Source organism: Medicago sativa, chromosome 1 (assembly GCF_051527215.1).
Source record: "Medicago sativa cultivar Bolivia chromosome 1, Bolivia_mono, whole genome shotgun sequence".
Lineage (NCBI taxonomy): Eukaryota > Viridiplantae > Streptophyta > Magnoliopsida > Fabales > Fabaceae > Medicago > Medicago sativa.
The window spans coordinates 50,129,492-50,157,428 of record NC_140749.1 but is presented as its reverse complement, the minus strand read 5'-3'; the positions used below and the strand labels follow the sequence as shown (position 1 = coordinate 50,157,428).

The 27,937-nt window shown below is 32.9% G+C and overlaps 2 protein-coding genes and 2 long non-coding RNA genes across 7 annotated transcripts; 3 read left to right on the top strand and 1 right to left on the bottom strand.

Moving 5' to 3' along the window:
• Positions 1-1,094: 1,094 nt before the first annotated feature.
• On the bottom strand, positions 1,095-5,999 carry LOC146955114 (F-box/kelch-repeat protein At3g23880-like). Its single transcript, XM_085720104.1, has 2 exons — positions 4,482-5,999; positions 1,095-1,363 (listed from the first exon to the last, which is right to left on the bottom strand). The coding sequence occupies exon 1, from the start codon at positions 5,738-5,740 to the stop codon at positions 4,484-4,486; it is 1,257 nt and encodes a 418-aa protein (XP_085576230.1). The 5' UTR covers positions 5,741-5,999; the 3' UTR covers positions 1,095-1,363; positions 4,482-4,483.
• Positions 1,899-2,859, top strand: LOC146955115 (uncharacterized). Its single transcript, XR_015016217.1, has 3 exons — positions 1,899-2,036; positions 2,328-2,456; positions 2,557-2,859. It is a non-coding gene; the product is annotated as an uncharacterized LOC146955115 (long non-coding RNA).
• Positions 6,000-12,468: 6,469 nt separating the features above from the next.
• Positions 12,469-14,566, top strand: LOC146955113 (uncharacterized). 2 transcript variants are annotated; one of them, XR_015008002.1, is made up of 6 exons: positions 12,469-12,684; positions 13,341-13,408; positions 13,744-13,838; positions 13,965-14,070; positions 14,167-14,251; positions 14,334-14,566. It is a non-coding gene; the product is annotated as an uncharacterized LOC146955113 (long non-coding RNA). The 2 variants fall into 2 exon arrangements; XR_015008008.1 differs by lacking the exons at positions 12,469-12,684; positions 13,341-13,408 and adding an exon at positions 13,518-13,610.
• A 7,126-nt stretch (positions 14,567-21,692) lies between these two features.
• LOC146955112 (uncharacterized protein At4g14342-like) lies at positions 21,693-26,047 on the top strand. Of its 3 annotated transcripts, none has more exons than XM_085720081.1 (3): positions 21,693-21,853; positions 23,424-23,669; positions 25,792-26,047. In XM_085720081.1, the coding sequence occupies exons 2-3, from the start codon at positions 23,454-23,456 to the stop codon at positions 25,837-25,839; spliced, it is 264 nt and encodes an 87-aa protein (XP_085576207.1). In that variant the 5' UTR covers positions 21,693-21,853; positions 23,424-23,453; the 3' UTR covers positions 25,840-26,047. The 3 variants fall into 3 exon arrangements, with proteins under 3 accessions (XP_085576207.1, XP_085576219.1, XP_085576213.1); XM_085720093.1 differs by having other exon boundaries at positions 21,739-21,853; positions 23,430-23,669; XM_085720087.1 differs by having other exon boundaries at positions 21,759-21,839.
• The last annotated feature ends 1,890 nt before the right edge of the window (positions 26,048-27,937 follow it).

Genomic DNA, 27,937 nt, shown 5'->3' with positions numbered 1-27,937 from the left:
ATTTTATTATTTTAAATGCTTATAGATTAAACAATGTGTCACATGCAATAAAATTTATACAAAAAATATATCATTTTGATTACATAAATGAAATGACAATGATCATTGAAAATTCACACATAAGTGGAATAGTCAAGGTTCGAACCCTGAACATGATGTTCGACATAATAGTTTCAGCTTTTCATTTTTAACAGCATAAAATATATCATTTTTATGTGACCAAATAATTATTGAATAATTTATATTACGTAATATTTTTTTTTAAGGACTCTCATACAGTATTATCTATTTGATTCTTTACGAGTAAAATTATTCAATAATAAGCTTCTGTGGGGTCAACACTTAGTTTTTAATGGAGATAAACCTGCTCTGGACCACTCGCAGGCTACACATGCATAATATTACGCCGTTTTAAGGCTTCGCACTCAAAGGAGCACTCCAACATGCATACGTCGTGCCACACTGTAGCACACCTCCTTGCTGGGACCACGCTACACGTGTCCTTCCCCGCTCCTAATCATACGCCGTATAACCCGGAGACGGTTATGTCACGAGCGCGCCTATATAAGGGTGAACTTGCTTCACCCTCAAGGTACACAGCACTTTTCACAACACTTGTTAGACTTTTTCTCTCAGTTACATTACTGACTTGATCGTCGGAGTGCTAACGTGCCTACATGCACCTTTCGTTCCATTGCAGAAGACGCTTCGCCGCTGCACCGGAAGCCGTTACCGATCACCGGAGCATTCTCTATAACCGTTGCAACTCAACCGTTCTCACTGCACAGATCAAAACCTAAAACTATTCATAAGTTATTATGCAACATCAAGTTAGTGGTGATTTCTTGAACTTGACTTTTTCAACGATTCATTTTAATTCATAGGTTTGCTCTTTCATTATATGGTTTCCAAATCATGTTAGATGGTTTCCAAATCATGTTAGATCATGTAGTGCATCTGAGATTCAATATCAAGACTAGATCCAAGTTTAGGCGATTGAAGCACTTTATGATTGTATTTTATCAACAAAAGAATTGGCAAATTGAAATCCAAGTAAAATGCAAATTGATGAGAATTCCTCAATTACATCATAGTTAATTTTTCAAAAGAAAAACATAATATTAAATCCATCATCTTTTCAAGCAAGAGTGTTATATATCATCTTTGGTGAGGATAAGTATTATACACGTCAATAATAAATAATAAGGCATTATCAACACCCAAAACTCAACATGTCTAGCTCATTAGTCATTACCATACATCCTCCCTGATTATGCCAGGAATGAAAGCTACTATACTACAGCTTCCTTTTCTTTTAATCCAGACAGAGCAGTTTGGTGTCTCCATGATCATGTTGTCCAACCTATATTAACACCAGAAGAATCAAAGATGTATCGAAAAAAGAACTCAAAAATGATACAATCAAAACACATTTTAATTTTCAGTGGTATGTACACAGATATGAAAGTTTCTCTGTTATTAAAGCAGGGAAAAAAAAAGATTAAAAAGCTAAGTGAGTATAAAATGTACATATCTTAATCTTAATAATATACAAATGGGGAACAATTTTTAGTCTCCTAATCCTAGGTGTCAATCAATCACATCATTCTTGCCACATCACATTAAAATACTACTTTTATTTTTACCATTTTAAACATTCAATCAATCACAAACATTAAAATATCATTTCCTCTCATTTTCCCTCTTCAATTCAAAATTCAAAATTCAAATTCTCTTAAACCTTTTTTTTTTCCTTTCTACTTTTTCTCACTTATTCCTATCAAAATCTAATATTTATCACATTCTATTTTATTCTCTCTCTCATCACAATCTGATCCATATTTCTCTCCATTCTCTCTCTTCAAAATCAATCTCTTTCCCCCCTTTTTGGGTCTCACTCTCAAAATCCCCCACATCATTTTCCTGTCAATCTCTAAAATTCACCATTTTTGTTCTTCATCTGCTAATAAACTCATTCACAATGCAAATCTCTATGGAGAAAGAGAAAATGAAAGTGAGGAAGAAGAATAACCAAGGTAAAATTTTAATTTTTAAACCCTATCCCATCTTTTACTCAGATCCGAAAATATATCCCCCCAAGAAACACGGGAGACTTAAGGAATCATCTTCCGCGTAGTGTAGTTTGAATCAGTAGTAATGTTAGAGAAACAACTATTCTTATGGGTTCTCTAAAAAATTGTTCTTATGGGTAAACAAACCGGACCTCAATTTCTTTTAACATTTACTTTTTTTTTAATTTATCTTTTTAAACATAAACAAAATTATTATTTAAGTTAATACTCACTCTTTGTTTATCCATCCATTAGGATAATTTCAAAATTTGCCTCCAACAAACACGGGAGGCTTTTGGAATCTTCCTCCTTATAGTGTATTTTGAATCAAAAGCATATATTATCCAGAAGTATTTGAAAAGGTGTAGATTGCAGGCATACAAGGTATGAATATATAGTTATTAAAATGTGAATATTATAGGTTTCACTCATCATTATGCAAGCTATACAAATTAAATAGATGTATCTTTCATTTATTTTGCAGATAATTTTGGAGCTATGAAGGGCCAGCAAATGCATTGTCTACAAGGGCCTATTTTGATTACTTTTTCCTTCTATTTATCTATATAATTGTTTTGAGCCATTGTTTTGTTCATTTTATGATTAAAAGACATTAATGTGGTACTGAACTATTGTGTTAAGTGTCAACAATTCAACGTACTACAATATACCACTTTTTGCCCGTGCGTTGCACGGGGCAAAGACTAGTTGGCATACATGCACTTGCTGTGAGAGGAAAAATAAATTAAAGTTACACGGATATGAAAGTTTCATTGTTACATTGGCATTTCTGTTACAAAGGCATACATACATATGCAGAAAGTGTAGAGAAACCAGTAAACCAATTTATTAGATAATTCAAAATTAAAGAAGGAACATTTAGCTTATAGTATAATACCCTTTTAAAGGTGTAAATGGTTTAGAACATCCAATAACTCAGAAGCAAGGTAAAAAAACAAAGCGTAGTTTACTCTTAGATAGTTAAATGTCACACAGCCTCAAATCACTTATCAAGCATCAACATGAACACGATCTTCAGATCAAACATATTTCTTGTAGTGATCAACATTTGGCCATAACTTACAATTAAGCTAGTAAAAAGTAATATTTTGAAAATAGGTAATAAACACGGGTTTTAGGAAGTTAACCAGTTCATTTAGATGATCCTTTCAAGGAATTGTTAGACAAATCTCATTTGTGAATTTCCTTTATTGTATGTTAAGCCACCTAAGTCTGTTCCCATTACGGAGAGAAATTCTTACACCGATTAACAAAACCACATTGTCTACTATGAGTCTCATGTTCCATTCATTCCTAGTTAAATAGACTAACATTGAGCTAAACCAGTTGAAGAGCAAATATCTCATACATACCTAAATTACTTCCTCCATATCAGACCATTTAAATGCCTAAGATCCATGAGCTTAAATTGAAAGCGTAAGAATGCATGTACAAGATTGACTTAGAGATTACCAACTTACTAACAATAAGTGTAAAAAGTAAAAGCAAGAAGAAATGATTTCGAAATGCTCTACATTTTTGAAACATTTATATGGCTCATCCAGTGCTTACATGCTATGTCGAATAATTCGATGGCTTTAAAGTTTAGCTTGTTAAAAAACTAGCAAGATATAAGTATTATTTTATTTTCATATTAAACAGAGTCCTCGACTTCTAGGCTTGCTGCCAATATGAGGAGAACCATGACTGCAAATAACTAATAAATCAGAAAAGGAAAAATCCTGAACCCCGAATAGAAAATCTTTACTATACAAAACTTAAATGTTGAGATGGTATGTATATCATAATCTAGTTGTGCCTTCTCTCGTGCAATGTTGTTGGTGATGATAATATATCAGTCAAATTACAGTTCATTCCTGTAAACTCTCTCCTTACTCGGCATCTCACTTTTTTACTGGGGGTTTGATATGTAAAAACCTTAAAACTCTCAAATGACTTTTTCCATGATAGGAAGAGAAAACCTTGGACCCCGCCTGAAGGTGGGCTACAACAACAAAAATTATGCTTGTGAGGTGAAGATTGCCCCCAATTATAAACACCTATTCAGGCCATCTCTCAAACGATGTGGTGCCCTTTTCCTATCTTTAAACATGAAAACATCAATACATCACGTTCTTGAGAAAAAAGAGAAACTCCAAAATCTCTCCACAACAATGTTATACAAATCAAACATTATATGAAAAGAGCTACACCAATTTGTTCATAGTTTTTTTTTTTTTTTTTGACAAATCTTGTTCATAGTTATTATATACTAACCATATAGAATTCCTCAATATAAGACACATGCTCAATATACAATTAACCTAAGCAAACATAAAAAAGAATAATAACACAATCAATTATAATGAACATAAATTCAAACACATAAAAGATGGAAGAGAAACTTACTTTCAAAAAATTGGAACTAAGCTTTCAACATAATCATTGGCATAGTCCAAATCTACTTGATCACTGGTTGTATTATCGGTATTAGTTTTACTTGCAATAATTTTTACTCTCTCTACTCTATTATCTCTCCTACTGTAGAGAATTAGTGTTTGCAATTCTTGATTGCTCTCAAGTATTAGGGTATCACCATCTTCAGAAAGAAATAATGGTGCCAATTGAAAACGAAATTTTATCGAAGTGTCAATAAAGTCATAATCTATCAGAAGATTATGGTAACTAACTTTAAGGAGTTGAGTCCAAGAATCTTCAACTCCAAATTCCTTCATCTCCCATATAACAAAATCGGTTTCCTTGTACGAATATGAAAAACAAAGACAGCCCCTCAATACACCAATAGTTGGCTCTATCGGCGGCACTTCATCAAAACCATAAGGCACAATGTATTGATTGCATGTCTCCGTCTCCAAATCAAGTGAAACAATCGCAAACTGTTCAACAGTAATATCATCACAATCATACCAAAAGTACATGCTGCGAATAGCCAACCAATTAAGAGCGCCACTCAAATACACACCATCGTCCGATCGAAGAGGAATAACCGGAAAACTTTCAATGTTTCTCCAAACATCATCACCCATGTTGATAACTCTCACCTCTGTTGAAAATTGATCGTAAATGTAATGGGACCTGTACGCCACCACTTTATAAGTTCCGGTTGAATTATCACATCCAAAGGCAAAGTGGAATGTGACATTTCTAGAATCAGAAAAATACCCAAAATATTCAGTTATTGATCTGGTTGCCGGGTTCCAAACACGGAGCCAGTAATCTTCACACTCAAATTTATCCCACATCTCAGCCAAAAGAATCAATCCATTGACTGAACCAATTATTGGAGAGTCTCTTTTAGATATTTTATTGCGCAAATGATGATAGTAAGGATCGTCGGAAACGTTGAATGAACAGTTTTCAAACAAACGATCTATAGGGTATGGAATGACGCTGTAAACCTCCTCCCATTTATAATAACTTCCTGGAATAGGTTTTACGTTCTGCAAGATTATTGGGAAGAGTGAATTTCGTGTTTGTGATTGTGATTTCTGGAGGTGCGATTTCACAAAGGTGGGGTCGGAAATTAGGGTTTTCCAACACTTACTTACAGACCTGAAACGAAGAAGAGATCTAACAGGAAGATACGAAAGTACCTCGAAGATGAGATCGTCGAAGAGGACCGAGGGGACTGACGGTGACGGAGTCATTGTGATTTCCGAGATGGTTGGTGGCGACAGCCCACGGCCGTATGGTTTGTTAATGGGGACGGCGGCGATGGTGTTGCGTAATCAATGATGATAGTGAGACTGAGAAGAGAAGTGAGAGTAAGGGCGTGTTTGGATGAGATAGTTGTTTTTATTTTATTTTGGGCAACAGTAATTTTTGTCGTGAATGTGTAAAGTAGTTACGATTGTGTAACTGTTAGACAACATGATATTCAATATAACCGAACCAGTAACCCGCCTGCCCATTGCTCATTTTTTGCTCGCGGGTCGGTCGGTTTTGGACGGGTCGGCCCAATCTGTCCAGCCCTAGGATATTCCATGTTAAATTAGTCTTTTAATACTCCTTTCGGTCATATTTATAAGCAAAACAAAACTTTTGAGGTACATTTTTTTTTTTTGAGAGAACTTTTGAGGTACATAACTAATGTATTTGGTCTATAATTGTGACTATATCCATTAATTATGAACCTAAAAAATAGTTTTTTCATTGTAAATGTGACCGGAGGGAGTACGTAATAAACAAACAATAGATAACTAAGTTCTCCTTCTCAAACCCTAGCCGTCACATCTTTCTTCTTCTTCGTGTCAGAAGGGTGATTTAAGGTCAATTTTGACCCAAAAATCACCTCTCCGAGTTTGTTTTTCCTTCTATCTTAATTGAATAAGTGATTTCACATATTTTCTGTTTTCTTTCGTTTGTTTTTGTGATTTCGTCGTCTCTGAACGACTCTGTATGTTTTGATTTCCCGTCTTTGTGCGGTGAGTTTTTGATTTCCCGTCTTAGTGCGGTGTTTATTGTATTCAGGTTGAAAGATTAGCTTTGAGCAAATGCAGTTCCGATCAATGACAATGACTTTGGCGTCGTCAATGTTGCAGATCCGGAGACATGAGTATTCCGGAGACTCGAATATAGTCATATTAGTCATATTTGTAGCATAAATACTTTGCTGTTTTATGCTATTAACATGGATGTTGTGTGTGAGTTTGTTCACAGATAACCATAACACAATTAATTAATGAAGTATTATAATATCTGATATTATTTTTCCTTTTTTTAAGAAAATGTTAGTTTCTCTAGGATAAAAATGATACCGAAATTAGGTAACAAAGTTGTACAAAAGAGAAGATGAGATCATTTGAAGTATTTGTCTTTTTTGTTCAGATTAGTCTTACAGGACTTTCTCGACTGAGATAAAAATTATAGTACTTGTGGAAAACATCTAAACATGGCCATTTGTTCCCCTAATTACCATAATATATGCTCATCTAAAATGTGGAGATCAACATTCTATTATGTCTACATTGTCTTTATGAGGAATATATAAACTATCTTTAACACAATGAAAAGAGTGATCTTAATTTGTTCGAGCCTCATTGGGAGAAAAAAGCAATTGCACTTTCTAATAGACAATTATAATCTAACAATATCTTTAAACCTTGTGATTAATAAAACTTTTAATTTCTCTTTCAAACTTTTGATAGTATGCCAGACTTGGCTATTCAAATCTTGCAGTTGCCTACTGATGTTCAAATTATGAACCTGTGCGTAAATTTGCACAGTAAGGGGGTATTAGGCCAAAAGGAAAATTATTATTATTATTATTATTTGCACAGTAAGGGGATCCAAATATGGTCTTTGATAGAACATTATGGCGGCATTTGATCCATGTAGCCGACCCCACTTAGTGGGATAAGGCGTTGTTGTTGTTGTTGTTGTGTATCAATGAAACTATAGATTAGAAAGGAAAAAGTTATACCAGCAAAAATGGAGGTATGCAGAAATTATTAAAAGTGTTATGGATTTTGGTTGTACAAAATGAAGGGAAATAAGAACAAAGGAGTTATACTCTATCAGTATAGTTAAACCTCGACGTCAATCCTGCGAGTGACAATGTAATTATGTAACTTTCCCTGGGTGTGTGACACCATTGTTGCAGGTGACACTGTAACTTTCCATGTGTGCGCGACCCCATGATCGTATGTTCCAATTTCCCAGTTTGCCATACCAGTTCCTTCTCGTGCATTACGCCATATCCGTTTGTTACAGGTGGGTTTGCTTTGTTCCTCTGCACAATTGTTTCGTTCCACTTGCTTCAGCAGAAGATCAGATGATGGATACAATTGGATAAAATATGGTAAAAAACAAGTAAAAGGTGGTGAAAATCCAAGAAGCCTTTGATGATAAATTACTGAGAAATAGAAGAAATTTACATTTTACTGCTATAACATGATACTTAGACTCAATAGCTAATTGGTTTCTGTCTGGAATTATGTGAAGGATTAACTAAAGCTACATTACATTCGAGTTCTTATAATTCTTAACATGTAACTTCTCAATAGACCCATAAGTGCATCTATCTTGTGTAGATCCAGTTAACGAAGCAACATTGTCATTTGGTAAGCTCTCTACCAGTTTTTCCCAATAGTAGCATTCATAATTGAGACGATGAATTTCAACAATACATTAAGATCCAGTCACATTAATTTTACTCCAAGTATCGATGTGATCATGTATGCCTGGTGAAACGGAAACCTGCCTGTCATAGTAAAAATTGACAGATCTGTGCTCACTATACCAACATGTCTCTGGTGGAACATAGATTTGGCATTGTATTCAAGGTTGAATAAAGTGCATTAGGTACCAAGAAGTGTTAAAGAATCAAAACAAAAAGACAGCAAAACAGACAAACCGATAAAATAGTTAGCAATCAATTATTTAGATGGAATCAGATAAGGAAAACTTAATGAAAAGCTAACTTAACCAATAATCCAAATAATCAATAAAGTAGCAGAGAGACCATACGTAAATTGTGATATCCAGCTAAGGATGCAACATTTCTAGTCAAACCATTATTACCAATCTAGGTGACTATGGCAAAGGATCATTGACTTTCCTCAGTTCCTGCAATCAAAACTAAAAGTTAACAAAATCAATAGACTCATAAGTGCATCTAACTTGGCAGTTTGACCAACAAATTATACAATTATGAACATTTAGGGAAGCTTGTGCTGAAAATTTATTAGTGCATCTATCACCTTTAATGAAGCAAGTTCTCCTTTCCATCATCGCCACTACTATTTTCCCATTCAATCAACCAACTCTGTTAAGTAAAAAGAAATTATTATTACATAATTAAATAGGATAGGTAACCTTAACCCTCACATATCTTCCACATCAAGCCACTCTTTGACAGTAAACTCATCTAGACATTTTTCCATATAAGCAACATCTCCATCAATTTTAACCATAGTCACATAATACGCGGTTCGCGTCGGTACGCGGTACGGGTTCGGGTTTGCGGTACGCGACATGAGAAGAATTCGGTGCACATAGGGGTATAGAGCTTCGGTACGCGTCAGTTCGTAATACTAGTAAAAATATAAAGTATTTTTTAAAGATAGAAATATAGTGTAGCAGAAGGATAAAATTATAAGAGTTTTGGTTGTGGATAGAGGAGGAATCATGAGAAGCAGGAAACGATAAATGGCTAGTTGCTGCTATTGTACAAAAGCCTACTGACTTGGCCTAAACCTTCTATACACCAATTCAAATTTACTTCCTTAGATTGAGATGAGACTTGATCACTAAAAATTGATCACACATAAGAAGCATTAACACTAGATGACATTCGACTAATACAATCCACACCATAGTCACATAATTCGCCGGTTTAACTGAGAACCGAGAACCGCAAACCGGTTCGCACTGGTACTTTTGTGTACTGGTTCGGACAAATTCGTACAAAAATTCGTCTAACTGAACGAACCAGAACGAACAAAAAATACCAGCAGTTAAGAAAAATTTAACTGCCTTAAATTCATTTGTTTTGAGCAAAACAGGAAGCTCAAAACAGGGAAAACAACTACCAGTAAAAATAATATATTAATACTGCAATGGGAAGTGCTCAACACTTTAATAGTAAAAAAAATATATTAATACTGCAATGGGAATGGGAAGTGCTCAACACTTTAATATTAGTTGAACAGGACCCACACGCACATACATATTAGTGGAACACTGGACCCACATTAGAAATACTCAAGCTCATTGTTAGTACTTTCACTTCTGCTGTCTACTCTATAAATTTATAGCCAGTGGTCCTCTCATTTGTTTTCAAAATATCCGATGTGGGACTTCAAATATTAGTCTCACCACATGTTTAACACAACCATTCACTAAAATCTGCCAGACCAGCCCATGTTTTTAGCCAACTGCACCAAATTCCTTCCAACAAGGGCACACCTCATGATTCCTCCTCTATCCACAACAACCAAAGCTCTTATACTTTTGTTTCAAGAATTTCTCCAACCAACACATTGTCTTCAAAGACTTTTATAGTAAACAATGGGGTCTGAAGTTTTAATCTGCAAGTTTTGGTATGGTGTGGATTGTATTAGTCGAATGTGATCAGGTGTTAATGCTTCTTATGTGTGATCAATTTTTAGTGATCAAGTCTCATCTCAATCTAAGGAAGTAAATTTGAATTGGTGTATAGAAGGTTTAGGCCAAGTCAGTAGGCTTTTGTACAATAGCAGCAACTAGCCATTTATCCTTTCCTGCTTCTTATGATTCCTCCTCTATCCACAACCAAAACTCTTATAATTTTATCCTTCTGCTACACTATATTTCTATCTTTAAAAAATACTTTATATTTTTACTAGTATTACGAACCGACGCGTACCGAAGCTCTATACCCCTATGTGCACCGAATTCTTCTCATGTTGCGTACCGCGAACCCGAACCCGTACCGCGTACCGACGCGAACCGCGTATTATGTGACTATGAGCAAGATATATGGCGAATAAACTATAAAAAAGTACTTCGCATTCGCATAAACAAAAAGTTTATTGAAGAAAATTACACAAAAGGGAAGTCTTTAGTAACTCGATGCGTCAAAAAGATTAAACTAACCTAGGAAGAAACTCTGTCAAGATAGAAATATGTGGAGGACGAGTAATCGCTCCCAGGCAGAGCACAACATTCGGATGCCACAACTTTAGCATATATCAATCTGTATTGTTGGTTGGCGTCTCATTCAAGAAATTCGCCGATTGCTTGCTATGGTGTGGGACGTGAAGATTTGTCATTTTTATCGTAAGGCGAATTTGTGTGCATACGCTCTTGCAAACATGGGTTGTGAGCATGCTCCTAGATTGCTTGTGTATGAGCAGTGTTCATCTAGGCTAAGATCTCTGGTGTTAGCATGTTATGGAGATAGCAATCACTAGAGTATCTCTGTTTAATTTTCTCTTTTTTCGGGCAAAGGCCCCTTTGTTTCCAAAACAAAAAAAAAAAAAAAAAAAAAGGTAAAAATATCAACATTATAGGACATAGAAATTGAAAAGAGAAAAAAGACAAATAGAATAAGAAAAAGTTACTAGAGTAATTTTTATTTTATTAATCTATCTCTATCCAGTCAAGATGTCCATATAGGTTATTGATCTCTCAACTTCATGTTGACAGCAATGGTAAAAGATTAATATTCCATGTGGGTAACTCTTGCTGCTTCTGGTTTTATATTCCACAATTTCACTGTTTCTCTCTTAATGCTCGATGTGGGACTTAAAAGAAATGTGGTAATACGAAATTTAGCAAGCTCTTACAGCATATGTAATGTGAGAGAGTCTAAACTTGTTTCCTTCATTTCATTTTCATACTTCAACTTACTTGGGAAAATTATTATGTTAACATGTACCAACTTGCTAGTTTATTTTACAAAAACTTATGCTCACTTTTCACCTATTATTTCCTCGCAGTTTCTTTTTCTTAGTGCAATATGCATATTTAAACATGATCTTCAAAAGTGTGGTCCTGTTGCTCTCGTTGATATAGTGAAGCTGAATTCCTTTTTATGGTTGAAAACAAATCACACTACAAGAATTCTTCAATATACTAACCAATTCAAAATAGCATTACTGGGGGATTCAGACCCTCAGTAATTACTGGCGGAATAAACCTCCAATAACATCAAAAAAACCCTCAATAACGTTACTGACGGATAAATCCGCCAGTAATATCAATAAAGAACCTACGATGTATTACTGGCGGAAATATTCCGCCAATAATGTAAACACACATGTGTTTGCGTTACTGAGGGATATATGTCCGACAGTAATAGTATAACGGATTAAATATTCCGCCAGTAATGCAATATACCGCCAGTAATGTAAACACACATGCCTTTGCGTTACTGAGGGATATAAATCCGACAGTAATAATATAACGGATTAAATATTCCGCCACTAATGCAACATATCCGCCAGTAATAATGTTGCATTCGAATCCGTCGGTAATACGCAAATTCCGCCAGTAATTGAAGCAATTAATCCGTCAGTAATGAATCAAATCCGCTAGTAATACAATGCCTTTTATTAATATGAATATTACCAATTCAATTTCATCTCCTCTTCCCCTCTCTCTTTCATCTGATGCGCGTTCCTCTTTTTTCTTCTCCCAGCCAAAGCAAATCCGAGATCGATGAACAACATCCACCACCACACCACCGCCGGCAAACCGCGACCACTATCCTCCTTCTCCATCCATCACCGCCGCATCCTCCTCCATCTTCTGTATTGATTCTTTTGTTTAGAGAGCTATCTCCATCCATCTCTCTCTACAAACCCTAATTGTTGTAACTTGTAAGGTAACGTGAAATTTGAATGTAATTTCCTTCAATTCTGAATTCCGTGAATGAATGGTAATAATAAGGTTCTGTTATGATCAGATTTTACAAAGTAGTTGGAATGGTGGGAGGCGGTACAATCAAGCTGAAGACATGGCAGCAGGCAGCTGTGGCATTAGGTTCTGCAGTTGGAGCACTTTTGGATCCACGAAGAGCTGATTTGATAGCAGCTCTTGGTGAAACAACTGGAAAGCCTGCCTTTGAAAGGGTTCTTCAAAGGATGAAATCTTCCCCTGAAGGAAGGTCAGTAATTGTTTCCCCTTCCCTTATTAATTATTTTAGTGTTCTTTTATTCTTTCAATAACATGTTTGTTTGCCTTGCTCATCATGTTATGAGTCCCACATTAGATAAGATATGAGTTCATTAGTGCTAACCTTAGAAGTTGGTTTTGTAAAGTTGAGTTAGGCTTGATATTTTAGGATGGTATGAGTCTGTTTAAATTGCAATGTGATATGGCTGAATATTGAGCCATGATAAGGTTACATTTGGTTCTAGCCTATCAAAATGTAACATTTCAGTTGTTTTGTTCACTATTTAAATACAAAGTTAATCTGTATTAGAAGGTGGAATGTTGTGGTGATCTGTATGGTGATGTTTGGACTTTGAAGCAAATTGATTGTGTCTTCTTGTATTTGTAAAACCGAGATGTCCTGCTTGCCAAGTGATGCTATTCATCAGATAGACATAATTTACTATTTTGCTGTCAGTGATTTATTTACATTTAGTTTTATATGGAATTTAGGTTTTTTTTTATCGCTAGCAAGTAAATTTCTACTGTCTAATTCATCAACTGATTCTGTATGTTCATGTAAGATGAAGGTCATCTCAAAGCAATCTGACCTCGTTATGAGTATGCTATTGTTTTATTTCTGCGTTCTAACATTGCTTCTTGCTGCAGGTTTTGAAGAGAGATTTCAGAAGGAATCTTTGCTATGTTCATCTGCCGTTCGACCTACCTTGGTTAAGGTAATTTGTTCGAGTTTCAGTTACCTTCTATCTTGTGACTGTCAGAACTTCTCAGTTAAAATAAGTTAATGGTTTTTTCACTTAGGAAAAAAGTTCTCACAATTTTTGTAGGAGTTTATGGAGAAATTAAATGAGTTTTTCTAAAAAAAATTGAGATGCAGAACAGCAGAAGTTAATTGCACCTTATGCAACTGAATTATAGGTAATATACATGATGAAGTTCAATCAAGTGGTTATTTATCATGGATGGATTTAACACACTCCCTCTATCTTATATTGTCGGTCGTCGAATCGTTTAGAAGAACACATGAATAACTTATGTATATAATATGCAGATCAACGCATGCAATGGCATGCAATGTGGGAGAACATTTAAGGGGCCAAACTCACCTAACAACCCTTCACTTTGGACAGAGAATTGGACTAGTTTGTATGTTATTGTGCAATTTTACATTACAAATTCCAAAACCTCCGTTTTTCTTAAGTGTGAGTTTTAGTTAGCAAATTATCTTATCTTACTAGACTAATGTCATTTACTTAACGTTTGAATTAATAGTTTACAAGCTTTTGGTGGAGCACCATACTTGAGATCAGCTTCAGACATTGCCTATAATGTTGCCTTGTTCATAGCAAAGAAAGGAAGTTATGTCAATTATTACATGGTATCATCACTGTCTATAATTGCTCCTCCTTTATTTTCAACTTAGCTGAATTTCTGCTTATTTTTCTTGGTAACTCACTTGACGGATTTGATGCAGTACCATGGAGGAACCAATTTTGATAGATTGGCCTCTGCTTTCATAATAACAACTTATTATGATGAGGCTCCACTGGATGAATATGGTATGGTTTTTTATTTTCTCTATCTGAGAAAATTGCAAATATTGAACCATTGTTATGTGACTGACTATGCTAAGGTAACCAGGTTTGGTTAGACAACCAAAATGGGGACATCTTAAGGAGCTACATGCTGCAATCAAGTCATGTTCACAACCTCTACTTGATGGAACTCAAACCACCTTCAGCTTAGGCTCACAGCAACAAGTAATTAAGAATGAATATTATTTGTGTTATATGAATATTATTGAAATATTTATAATTTTGTACGAAAACTCTATATAAATTATATGAAATTATGATGATACGTCGTTTAATTAATGTGTCTTTTTAAATTTTATTTCCTTAATTTATTTGTGTTATTTAATTTATTTCTTTAATTAAAATAAAAAGAGGGAATGGAATAAAAAAAAAGTGTAAAGTACATTACTGGCGGAAATTTCCGTCAGTAAAGCAAATCTGCATAATCATTACTGGCGGAATTTTCCCTCAGTAATGTAAAGGTGGTTTTGACAAAGCATTACTGAGGGATTATTCCGTCAGTAATTACTGTCGGATTGCAATCCGTCAGTAATTACTGGCGGAATAATCCCTCAGTAATGCTTTGTCAAAACTACCTCCCCATTACTGAGGGAAAATTCCGCCAGTAACATTTCTGACGCTCATATTACTGAGGGACTCGAATCCGCCAGTAATGCGTATTACTGAGGGATTTTTTGCATTACTGGGGGATTATTTCCACCAGTAATAACCAAAATTCTTGTAGTGTCAATCATCTTTTGTTTTTGTTAACATGATAGGTGTTGTCACCCACTTCTTTGTATGAGGGTCACTGTAATTTTTATAGATGTAGCTCTCTTGTGCCTCTTTGCTAGGTGCAAACTGTGACATTGTACTTTGCTTAGTGTTTCACTTTCAGCACGCCTTGTGCGGAGCGACTCACTATTTGTTTATAATATCCCATTTTGATTTGTTCATAAAAAAATATTTAAACATGATCTTTGACAACATTTCTTTCATAAGGAACCTACTGCACCTTTACTGCTTCATTTCTTCCTATCGGCAGCAACATGGGTATATGGAAGTATACAAGTTACCTTTTGGCTTTCAAGGTAATGATGTGTGGTTTGTCATTGAGGAAGGTATGACATTGGACATAAAGATTGATTAGCAAAAGTTCTAGGAACCTTTGCCAGTGTGGGAACAACCAACTACAATGAGTATATTAATCATTCTTCAACAAAAACCACAAATTCTATAACATTATCTTTTGTATCCCATGTTACATGGTAGTCTCATTTTAGTTGAATTTTTTTTCATTAATTTCATGTCCTTTATTTTTTGGGGAACTAACTTGTCTCATCCTCCTTCCATTTTTCATTGATAGTAATCCTCTTTTAGAAGTTTTCAGACGATATAAATGTTAAATTTTTTTCTCTGCAGAAACCAAAAATGTGATTGTTATGTTATAGAGAGAATTAGACCCTTCTACTTAACTACATTGGTGTTGAGAGTGTACCCTTCTTTCATTTTAGCCTAATTGACATTTTAGTTTATCTCCATAAAAAATTTGATGAACAAACATTTTTTAGTTGGTGTATTTAAACATTTCATATTTTTCTTTGTCGATGTGTTTAGGCATTTCTTTTTTGTATTTCCCAAGTTGCAGGAAATGTTAATATCTTCTAGCTTGTGGGATGCTATTAGAGATATAAGAGTTACTTACATGTTATTTAGATTAGTTAGGAGTTAGTTGATCTATTTTCCCATATAAGCCTCAAGTAGAACTACACTTCTCTCACAATCAAGTATACATTGCTTAAATGTTAATATTTTTCATTTCACTTTTCTATACTTTTCTCTTAATTATGAGTTCTATAAAGAATAATAATGAGTACACTTAAGCAAACTCAATTTACACAACTTTGCTCACTTAAGTTTACGCAAACTCAATTTTGGTAAGCATCCTCAAACTCAAACTTCCTAAAATAACCCTAATGTGAGTTAACCTACGTTGACCCACCGCAAGAAAAACATTGATTTGGGACGAAAATTTCCATCGCACAGTAGTGTAAATTTCCGTCCCAGTTGAAATCTGGGACGGAATTTTGGACAAAATACTTTCTTTGCAATATTTTGACTAGTTCAAACGAACGATAACGGTCACCGTCATGGCTCCTGCGAATCTCTCCTCGACGGTTATATTTCCTACGAGTTCGTAACCGCGCGAGCACATGTGTGCCTTACAACGACCCTGCAAACAAGGGGACTCTTGGCAGTCCCCAAGGTAGAATATATCATCTCTCTAAACCCTCATTCAGATCTCTTACTGACTTGAGCGTCGGAGTGTCTGCAGGTCTCTTACAACGACCCTGCAATCACTACTTTTGGTCTTTATTTTTAAGTCAATTTTTGTATTTTTTTTTTAATGAAATTGTGCATAAATGTGTAGAATATCGTATTAAATCACTCCCAAAAAAATAGAATTTTTAACAAAACATAAATTAAATATGAATTTTTAACCACAACCGCAAGTATGAATTTTTAACTGCAAAAAAAATAAAAATTCATATTTAATTTATTTTGTTAATAAAATCAAAATTTTTTTGGGAGAGATTCTAATAATATTATAAATTTTTCTGAAAATTTTTTATTTAAAAATATGAATTCTACATATAAGTTTACTTTAAAATAGGGGACAAAAATAAAAATGAAATTTTTTAAAAGACTAAAAAGTTGAACGAAATTTTTTAAAGAGGCAAACAAAAAATTATATTTACTAGCGGAAAGACGGGCACTATCGTGCCCGTCTGTCCGCTCTTTCTACTGCGCTAACGCATGTGATTATTTTATTATGTTTGTTTGTATAATTTTGATTAAATTTTTTAAATTTTTAAATATTAATGGAAATTATTGATATATTGATTTATAAACAAAATATTGTCAAGTTATATAACAGTTAGTTATGAACTCAACATATTTTAGTTTGTCTGCATATAAAATAAAGAAAAAATAATGATCTTTTATTGTTTATTCTAATAGTAATTAGTAACATCATAACATAAATGTATAAATGACCTTTTATGTAAAAGAAACATTGTTATGATTGCGATAAAAGAATATCCTTAAAAACTACATTTTTCGTAAAGTCTCCATCTTCTCCTTCTATTTTACCCTCATTAATGAGAACTTTTGTTGAATTTTGAGAAATTTATCTCGATAAAGCTACATATAATTGACCATGACTGAAAACATGTCGTGGAAGATAGATTCCGACATTGGGAATGGTCTGCCTTTAAAATTAATTTTTGCTCACATTTGTTACTAATATTTTTTTAGAGGATTTAAAGTCCAATCTTTAACATAATATTTTGCTCACGTTTGTTACTAATATTTTTTTCTAGAGGATTTAAAGTTCAATATTTAACAATATTTTTTGCTCACGTTTGTTACTAATATATTTTTTAGAGTATTTAAAGTTCAATCTTTAACATTATTTCTTTCTCACATTTGTTACTAATCTTTTTTTAGAGGATTTAAAGTCCAATCTTTAACATTATTTTTTGCTCACGTTTGTTACTAATCTTTTTTTTAGAGAATTTATAGTCCAATCTTCAACAATATTTTTTGCTCACGTCTATTACTAATCTTTTTTTAGAGGATTTAAAGTCCAATCTTTAACAATATTTTTTGCTCACGTTTGTTACTAATTATTTTTTAAAGGATTTAAATTCCAATATTTAACATTATTTTTTGCTCACGTTTGTTACTAATATTTTTTTTAGAGGATTTAAAGTCCAATCTTTTCCATTATTTTTTACTCACGTTTGTTACATTTTACAATTGATCAAAGACTAAGGATGAGTAATTTATATCAATAAAATAATATGAAATACTGTTGTTTGTGGAAGGGATATGAAAATACTTGACAATCTTTGTCGGTTGTATTGAGGGGAACAACACAGATGTACAACATAAAAGCGCTGATAAAAAAGTAACATGAGTTGTTGTTATGTGCTAGTTTTTTTGTGAGTTTGATCTTTGGTTAACAGAGGTAAAAGAGGGCTAACGGTGACGATTAGTGACATGGATTACTAATCCACGTATTATTTTATAATTGTCTATTTGTATTTAAAATTAAGGGTATTTTTGGAAAGAAACGTCCAACCCAAAGGTGTGCTTATAGATAAAAAAAAAAAAAGCACACTATCATAGTTTGTATAAGCAACTATAAACCAGCAAAGTCAAATAATTCTTAAAATTAATCGTAAATAATTTGAATCATAATCACTTATAAACCAGCAAAGTCAAATAATCCATAAAATTAATAAACTTTGATTAGTTGTAACATGAAAGAAAAAAAAAACTTACAGGTTAATTATGAATTCTGATGCAGAGGGCGGAGAGAGGTTGAGAAAAACTAAACAATGCGGGAATGAACTATGAACTGTGAGAACCCTACTTATTAATATTTTTAATATAGTGCTAACAAATCTTTTTCTAAAAGATTTTGAATCATAATATTTTGCTCACGTTTATTACTAATATTTTTATTAGAGGATTTAAAGTCCAATTTTTAACATTATTTTTTTTCTTATGTTTGTTACTAATCATTTTTTTTGCTCACGTTTGTTACTAATCTTTTATTAAAGGATTTAAAGTCTAATGTTTAACATTATTTTTTGTTCATGTTTGTTACTAATATTTTTTTAGAGGATTTAAAGTTCAATCTTTAACAATATTTTTTGCTCACGTTTGTTACTATTATTTTTTTAGAGGATTTATAGCCCATTTAATATAGTGCTAACAAATCTTTTTCTAAAAGATTTTGAATCATAATATTTTGCTCACGTTTGTTATACTAATATTTTTATCAGAGGATTTAAAGTACAATTTTTAACATTATTTTTTTCTTAGTGTGTTACTAATCTTTCTTTTTTTACTCACGTTTGTTACTAATCTTTTATTAAAGGATTTAAAGTCTAATGTTTAACATTATTTTTTGCTCATGTTTGTTACTAATATTTTTTTAGAGGATTTAAAGTCGAATGTTTAACATTATTTTTTGCTCATGTTTGTTACTAATATTTTTTTAGAGGATTTAAAGTCCAATCTTTAACAATATTTTTTGCTCACGTTTGTTACTAATTTTTTTTAGAGGATTTATAGTCCAATCCTCATCGGCTATTATTTTTGTTTAAAAAAAAAATTAAAAAAACTCACAGACTCGTGAGAAATAAAGCAGGAAAAAACATAAACTTTGGATTTTTTTTTCATAAGTGATTATTGTTCAACTTTGATTTTCTCAAATTCTGATTCATTCATTCTTCTAACAAAAAAAAAGTAAAAACAAAGCTTGAATTGTAATGTTGGCGGAAAATAAATTGCATAAAACAGAAAGATATTCAATTCATGAAGTGGACCTTAAAAATATTCCATTCAATGGTGCTAAAGAAGTATTAATCAAGTTCGTGAGCCAACTTTCTAATTTTTTAGAGGTGATGAGATGTGATCAGAGGGTACTATGATGAATTCTGGATCGATTTGAATTCATGAGAAGAGACATAAAGAATCCAAATATAATTTTTAAACTTTTGTGAGTTTGATCTGTTGTTAACGGTGGTAAAAGAAAGTTACCGGTGACGATTAGTGACATTGATTATTAATCCACATGTTATTTTATAATTGGCTATTTGTATTTAATATTAAGGATATTTTTGGAAAGAAACGTCCAACCCAAAGGTGTGCTTATAGATAAAAAAAAAAAAAGCACACTATCATAGTTTGTATAAGCAATTATAAACCAGCAAAGTCAAATAATTCTTAAAATTAATCGTAAATAATTTGAATCATAATCACTTATAAACCAGCAAAGTCAAATAATCCATAAAATTAATAAACTTTGATTAGTTGTAACATAAAAGAAAAAAAAAACTTACAGGTTAATTATGAATTCTGATGCAGAGGACGGAGAGAGGTTGAGAAAAACTAAACAATGCGGGAATGAACTATGAACTGTGAGAACCCTACTTATTAATATTTTTAATATAGTGCTAACAAATCTTTTTCTAAAAGATTTTGAATCATAATATTTTGCTCACGTTTATTAATAATATTTTTATTAGAGGATTTAAAGTCCAATTTTTAACATTATTTTTTTTCTCATGTTTGTTACTAATCTTTTTTTTTGCTCACGTTTGTTACTAATCTTTTATTAGAAGATTTAAAGTCTAATATTTAACATTATTTTTTGCTCATGTTTGTTACTAATATTTTTTTAGAGGATTTAAAGTTCAATCTTTAACAATATTTTTTGCTCACGTTTGTTACTATTATTTTTTTAGAGGATTTATAGCCCATTTAATGTAGTGCTAACAAATCTTTTTCTAAAAGATTTTGAATCATAATATTTTGCTCACGTTTGTTACTAATATTTTTATCAGAGAATTTAAAGTACAATTTTTAACATTATTTTTTGCTTAGTTTGTTACTAATCTTTTTTTTTACTCACGTTTGTTACTAATCTTTTATTAGAGGATTTAAAGTCTAATGTTTAACTTGTTTGTTACTAATCTTTTATTAGAGGATTTAAAGTCTAATGTTTAACATTATTTTTTGCTCATGTTTGTTACTAATGTTTTTTTAGAGGATTTAAAGTCCAATCTTTAATAATATTTTTTGCTCACGTTTGTTACTAATTTTTTTTAGAGGATTTATAGTCCAATCCTCATCGGCTATTATTTTTGTTTAAAAAAAATTAAAAAAACTCAATGAGTCGTGAGAAATAAAGCAGGAAAAAACATAAACTTTGGATTTTTTTTTTTTCATAAGTGATTATTGTTCAACTTTGATTTTCTCAAATTCTGATTCATTCATTCTTCTAACAAAAAAAAGTAAAAACAAAGCTTGAATTGTAATGTTGGCGGAAAGTAAATTGCATAAAACAGAAAGATATTCAATTCATGAAGTGGACCTTAAAAATATTCCATTCAATGGTGCTAAAGAAGTATTAATCAAGTTCGTTAGCCTTGGAACGTGATCAGAGGGTACTATGATGAATTCTGGATCGATTTGAATTCATGAGAAGAGACATAAAGAATCCAAATATAATTTTTAAACTTTTTGTGAGTTTGATCTGTTGTTAACGGTGGTAAAAGAAAGTTACCGGTGACGATTAGTGACATTGATTATTAATCCACATGTTATTTTATAATTGGCTATTTGTATTTAATATTAAGGATATTTTTGGAAAGAAACGTCCAACCCAAAGGTGTGCTGAAAGGGGTAGTTTTCTTTATATATAGTATAGATAGTATAGATAAAGATCAAAAACATAAGTCTTGTGAAGTTAGCTATATGGAAAAGTTGACAATGCATATGCAATGTTCAGGGTTCGAACACCGATCACCAAAAAAAAGATCAAAAACATAAAAAGCACAAATCCAAAAATGATTTACATTTTCTTTAACAAGTGCTTGATATTATACGGTTACAATCTCAACCCTGATTTTGCTAATAAAAACATCACTCATTCTTCACCGATTGAAGCTGAACCAAATCCCTCTGTTCTTCACCGTTCCCAAATCGCAGCACTGTTCATCCGTAACTGTAAGTCAAATTCCAAATTTCACTTTTCTTCCGTTTTTACTTTCTATGCCATGATTCAATCAAATAGGGTGGTTCAATTTCATAATTTATCTTTTATTTTTTGATTTGTTTTTACTATAACATGTTAGGTTTTAAGAATAAGAACTACTTTTACTTGTAATGAAAAGTGATTTTATTTTATGGAGATTTTGTAGGTTTTGGTAGTGTTTGAATCGATGTATTTGCTCTTATATACTGCCATAAGTTGTTTGCCAAGAACTTATGAAAACAGCTTATGACATGTTCATAAGCTGTTTTCAGCTTATTTTCATAAGCCATCGAAGATATTGATTTAACTTGATTTTCCCATTTACCCTTTGAGAAGGATACCAAAGCTACAAAGTCCCCTGCCAAACCCTGAATAATTATGGTGACAAAATTAAAATATAGTTTGAATGTTAACAATGTGATGTGAACAATAAGGAAAAGTTAGAGAAGTGAAGGCTTAAGGAGAGATTGGTTGTGATAGAGGGTGAAGAGATTTAAGAGAGAATACGGAGTTGTTTGTTACAGAGCAAGAAGATATGAAGCACGACCACGAACACGAACACGAACACGAACACCGGACACATCACAGACACTGACACGCCGACATCGCTAATAATTTGAGAAAATTGCATAATTTAGTGTAATTACATGTGTCGGTGTCGGACACAACACGTGTTCGACACGCCGACATCGCTAATAATTTGAGAAAATTGCATAATTTAGTGTAATTACATGTGTCGGTGTCGGACACAACACGTGTTCGATACCGGGACACGCCTAATCCGAGGAGTGTCCGTGCTTCATAGGCAAGAAGGTAGTGAAGAAAGGTGATTTATATAAAAGAAAGAAAGGTTGTGGTAAAACAAAAAGTTGAGACAATTAACGAGAGAAGTAGAGATGCTAGGTGTTAGTGTTGAAACTGAGCTGCATTTTTCCTTCCCTGTTTGGTTAGGCTTCGGTGTCTCTCCTTATAAGTCATCACTCATCAATGTCCACCAATGTAGTTAGTTGTGAGATACTAATATTGTGAAGGTACTGTAAAACCAAACATATCAATATTCTACATCTCTGACTTAAATTGATGGAGTAAGTCTGTTTCTACCGTTGGCTATCGACTGTCTGATACACTTTTTTGCAAAATAATTCTATATGGAGTTCTTTATATTTTTCACTAGCTTTTGGCTTTGTTTGCAGAACAAATCTGATCTGATTCATATAACATATAATTTGGAATCTAACTGTTGTCTTATTCTAATATTTTATTTTGAAATGTAAATGCTAGATCCTTGTTAATTCATTTGGTTATTTTCAATTTTTAATTATGAGTTCTTACACTTCCACAATTTTCATATAATATACAGTTACTTGGTTCACACTTTGAGAGGGAAATACTATTAATTTAATCGCTTAGTACTAGTTTTAATCAATGGTTGTAACTCATTCGCATATTTTCACTAATTTTCATTCGCTATATTTAGCATTTTCCTTAAATGTTATATATCTATTTTGCTAAGTGAGCTTGTTAATGATTTGTTCGTTTCAGTTCCAGTTCGTGACTTGTTGGAGAGGCAATATGCAGGCGAGTGATAGGTTTAACATAAATTCCCAACTCGAGCATCTGCAAGCTAAATATGTTGGAACTGGTCATGCTGATATCAATAGATTTGAATGGGCTGTGAATATTCAACGTGATAGCTATGCTTCGTATATTGGCCATTACCCTTTACTTTCTTACTTTTCTATTGCTCAAAACGAATCTATTGGTAGACAGCGTTACACTTTTATGCAGGTAATTTTTATTCACTACTTTTCAATTTGATTCATGTTCAATGCCTATATCGTTACTATTTTCTTTCATCAAACATAGACATTATTTTTCGCACTTTATGATGTCAAAACATTGAACTTGGTTAGGTTAAGATTGCAGTTTGACACATCAACTTGTAGTAGGCTGATTTGTTTATTTTTACACATCAACAGTAGTGCTGTGCTGTGCTGCCATAGCAGGCAATAGCGAAATAGCGGAGAGGATTAGGAGTCTGCTGTGATGCTAAAGCGTTTGCCGTAAATAGGCGTCGAGGAGAGTGTCGGTACCCAAACTCTGGTCGGTTATTTGGAAATGGCAGGCTTAGCTAGAGAGTCAGACCGTGATTTAGAAATAATAGGATACGATGAGAAGGAGATGTTCAAGCGATTTGACAGAGAATTGGGGCCTTTGGGTTGCGATTCATATCCCCATTCTTTCTAATAAAATACCAGATTTCTACCAGTAGGGAAGGGAAAGAGAGGTATATTAATATTTGAGTTTAAGAAGGGAACAGAGGGGCATGGAATAATAACCTCAGAACTTTTTCAGACTCTTTTTTGGCACCACAATTTGGGGATTGTTTGAAAGTCATTTTCTGATTTTTCAATTCTTTTCTCTGTTATGGAGAAATTGAGCTTAAACAATAATGCTGATGAAAATTGAGCTTAAACTAGTGACAAAAATCTTTGAAAGTCATTTTAGTCTTCCAAAGATTTTTGTCACTAGTTTAGTTCCTTTTTGATTGAAGTGTTACCATATTATTAGCTCTCTTAAGCATGGTAGTCAAAATCACTTTTTAAACCATACAATCACACAATTGTACAACTTTGCTTGCCCTCAGGGACTAAGAGTGCTAAAAAATCAGATTTTGTTCAAATTGGGTGGAATCGCCACTGTCAATCGTTGAATTGAATGATCTTGATCTTTCTGGAGTTTTTGCGATTCTGATTCGGGTATGACGCACATGCTAGGGTTAGGAAAAGAACCTGTTTTCTTCTTGCGGGTTAGAAGAAAACTAGTTTAGAAATATGGTTTTTTGGTTGTTAACCAAATGGCTTCAAATTCTCATGTTGCTACTGGTGAGGCATATGCTGCTATTCACTCTCCTGTCCTTAGCTATAGAAACAAGCTAAGAATATCCTTCGCTTTAAAAGAAAAAGCCTAAAACGTCTTGAAAATAGGAGTGATTGTATAGAACTTACTGAAAAAAGAGAAAGCATTGAAGTGGAGGGTGTTGTTGACAGCTCCAAAAACATTTTTAAGAGGAGGTTTAGCTCACAACCCACTACCAATAACATGTTTAAGAAGGTTGTAATTTGATGATGTCTCATCTAATAATGAATGGATTGTGAAGGAAAATAATACTCCTAGTCCCTTTGAACATTATGTTATAGAGCATGAGGGTGGTCATGATATGCCTTCTCTAGAAGAGGTTGACGATTAGTTGTTCTTGGTTGTTTTACTATTGTTAGTTGTTTTGTTTGTGACTTGTGAAGCTGTAAGTTATGAGTTTGTGAGACTTCATTTATTGACTTCCTTATGCTTACCAATTTTAATTTACTTAAGTATTTTAAATGTGATTTAAGATTTTCTCTGTCTTATGCTATTTATATGCATATGAATTTGTATGCATATATGGGTGTTAACAATTGCACGATTTATGATTTGACTCCTTTCCGTTTTTGTGTAAAATCTCAATTTTAATTACCTTCTTAAGAATTTTTCATCAAATAAGTTCCTCAACATTATAAAAATCCATATGGATTAAAGTGGTGACAAAAATATTTGGAGGCTGAATGTAGTGACACCCTAATCTTTGGAGAACCAAATTTTTTTTTTTTTTAAATGACAAATATTAGCTGTTGTTGTTAGTGTGGGGAGTTGAACCCATTACCTCCTTATCACTCCTGGGTTTATTCAATTTTTATTTTACATTACTTGATTGATTGAAATATGGATAACATTCTTGATACTTTATAATCTCACATGGATTTATTCAATTTTTATTTTACACTACTTGATTGAAATATGAATAACATTCCTGACACTATAATCACACCTAGCACTTTATATTCTAATTTAACAATTTCTATCTTTTGTGCAGAAAATGCTCCTGCCATGTGGTCTTGCTCCTGAAAGAGAAGAAGATTAGAATTATCGTTGGGATCATCACAGGAGAGTTGAAAGGCTTTGACCATATGTTGTACTGTATAATTTGATCGAGGAAACAAATATGTTTGTTTAGAGATTGTTCTATCATTTTTTTTAGTTGCTTAACTTTGCCTGTTTTTATGGTATGGAGCTTCGGAAACTTGATCACGAGACAATAAGTTGAAGCAAAATATTGTACTTTTCATGAATTGTGTTGGAGATTAGTCTAAACAGGGAACTTGGACAAAATATTTACTTTAGTAGCATAGAAATAGGAGAGACAATACCCTCCAAAAAGATAACATATAAATCAGTAACAAATTCCCTAAAATGATTGAATTGATAGAGACATCAAATGATTTTGTATGTTCCTAAAACATAGGAGCTGATCACGAGCACTGCCCCTCTCTTGATGTCTAGATTGGATCTTAGGTTTTCATAATTATATTTTAAAAGGGTTATAGTTTAATTGTTTTATGCTGGGATGCACTAGGCAGTGGACTCAAGACTGATAATACCATCATAATCATCATCAATGTTTTTTGGAAATGATGGTTAATTTCTATGTACTTGGCAGTGGTAATGACAGTTTTGTTATTGTCATAGAGAAGTTTTACTATGAATGGATTATGAGTAATTTGAGAATCCTTTGCAAATGGCCTGGACCATGCCGCTAAATTTTGGCAGTGTTCTGGCTATTGCTAAATACTAAATTTGCAAATTCATTATCACTCTAAAACTTAGTTAATTGAATTAGAATATATGTTTATGGAATAACCCCTAAAGAAAAATATTTATTGATTAAAGATGAGATTTTTTCATTTTTAAGACTCTTGAATTCATTTAAGCAAAAACACTCTAAAACTTAGTTAATTGAATTAGAATATATGTTTATGGAATAACCCCTAAAGAAAAATATTTATTGATTAAAGATGAGATTTTTTCATTTTTAAGACTCTTGAATTCATTTAAGCAAAAACCGATGCATAGAATAAACTATTCTATTAATCTGTTGCTCTATAAATTCAAGTTTAAATTCAAGTTTCTCAAGAAATAAAAAAATCTCAACTCTCCAATTGACAACTGACCAAAGGGTCTTCGCCCAATGGGGCAAGTGAACACGTGTTACCTTCACATGTTTGTGTCCGGTTTTGTTTTATAATCTTAAAGTGCCTTGTTTCTTTCTATTTGCCCGATGTGGGACACAAACTTACATAAAAAATAAGAGGATTGTTGAACCCACATGCTTGTTTAGTTTCCACAAGAAACATATCATGCTCACTTTTCACCTTTTTCTGTCATTTACCTTTCTTTTATTTCCTCTCAATTTGTTTTTCTTACTGCAATATACTCCCTCCATCCCCAAGAGTAATTGATCATCACCGCAACCGAACCTCTTCAGCCAAACTTTGTTGTTCATCAAGAAACCAACCTTACATCCCTCAAGCTTTATTCTTGAGAAGTGTGTGCAGCATAGTTTTGGTTAATATGTATTCTAAATTAGCTAGGTGGCATGGTATGCTCGAATTAGTGTTGAGTGTTTGCTGAAATGTCTAGTAGGGTTGACTGGAAATTGGCTAATAGCATCTGGGCATGTTGTACACAGATTGGGCAGGGGTGGCATTTCTATAGTGCAACATTGTTTCACAAAAAAACTATCTACACGTCATTAACATTACTGCTTAATTTGGATTTATAAGGGTTAATAAGGTTTGAAGAAATAAAAATAAAAAATGATTTTAATTTAAATAAGGAGTATAAAACGAGAAAACAGTGGTAGTTATGATCTAGTTATAAACAAACTCAAATGCACATCTGAAAAAAAGATATAAACCACTGATGAAACAATGTAAACGCGGATAGATTGGTGGTTATGAAACAGTTTTACTTTGATAATACTAGCTTATATGCTATAAGTTCTCGGTTGGCCTTGTGAAACAGAATCTGAGGGAGCTACAAGTTATCGGCTGGCCTTGCGAAAAAGAATCTAAGGGAAGTGGAAAAGCTGAATTTCTTACAAATTTCCCTTGAGAAATATAAAGATGTAATCAGTTGATATGTAACTTATTAAGCCATAACAAAAAATTTAGCTTTCTTAT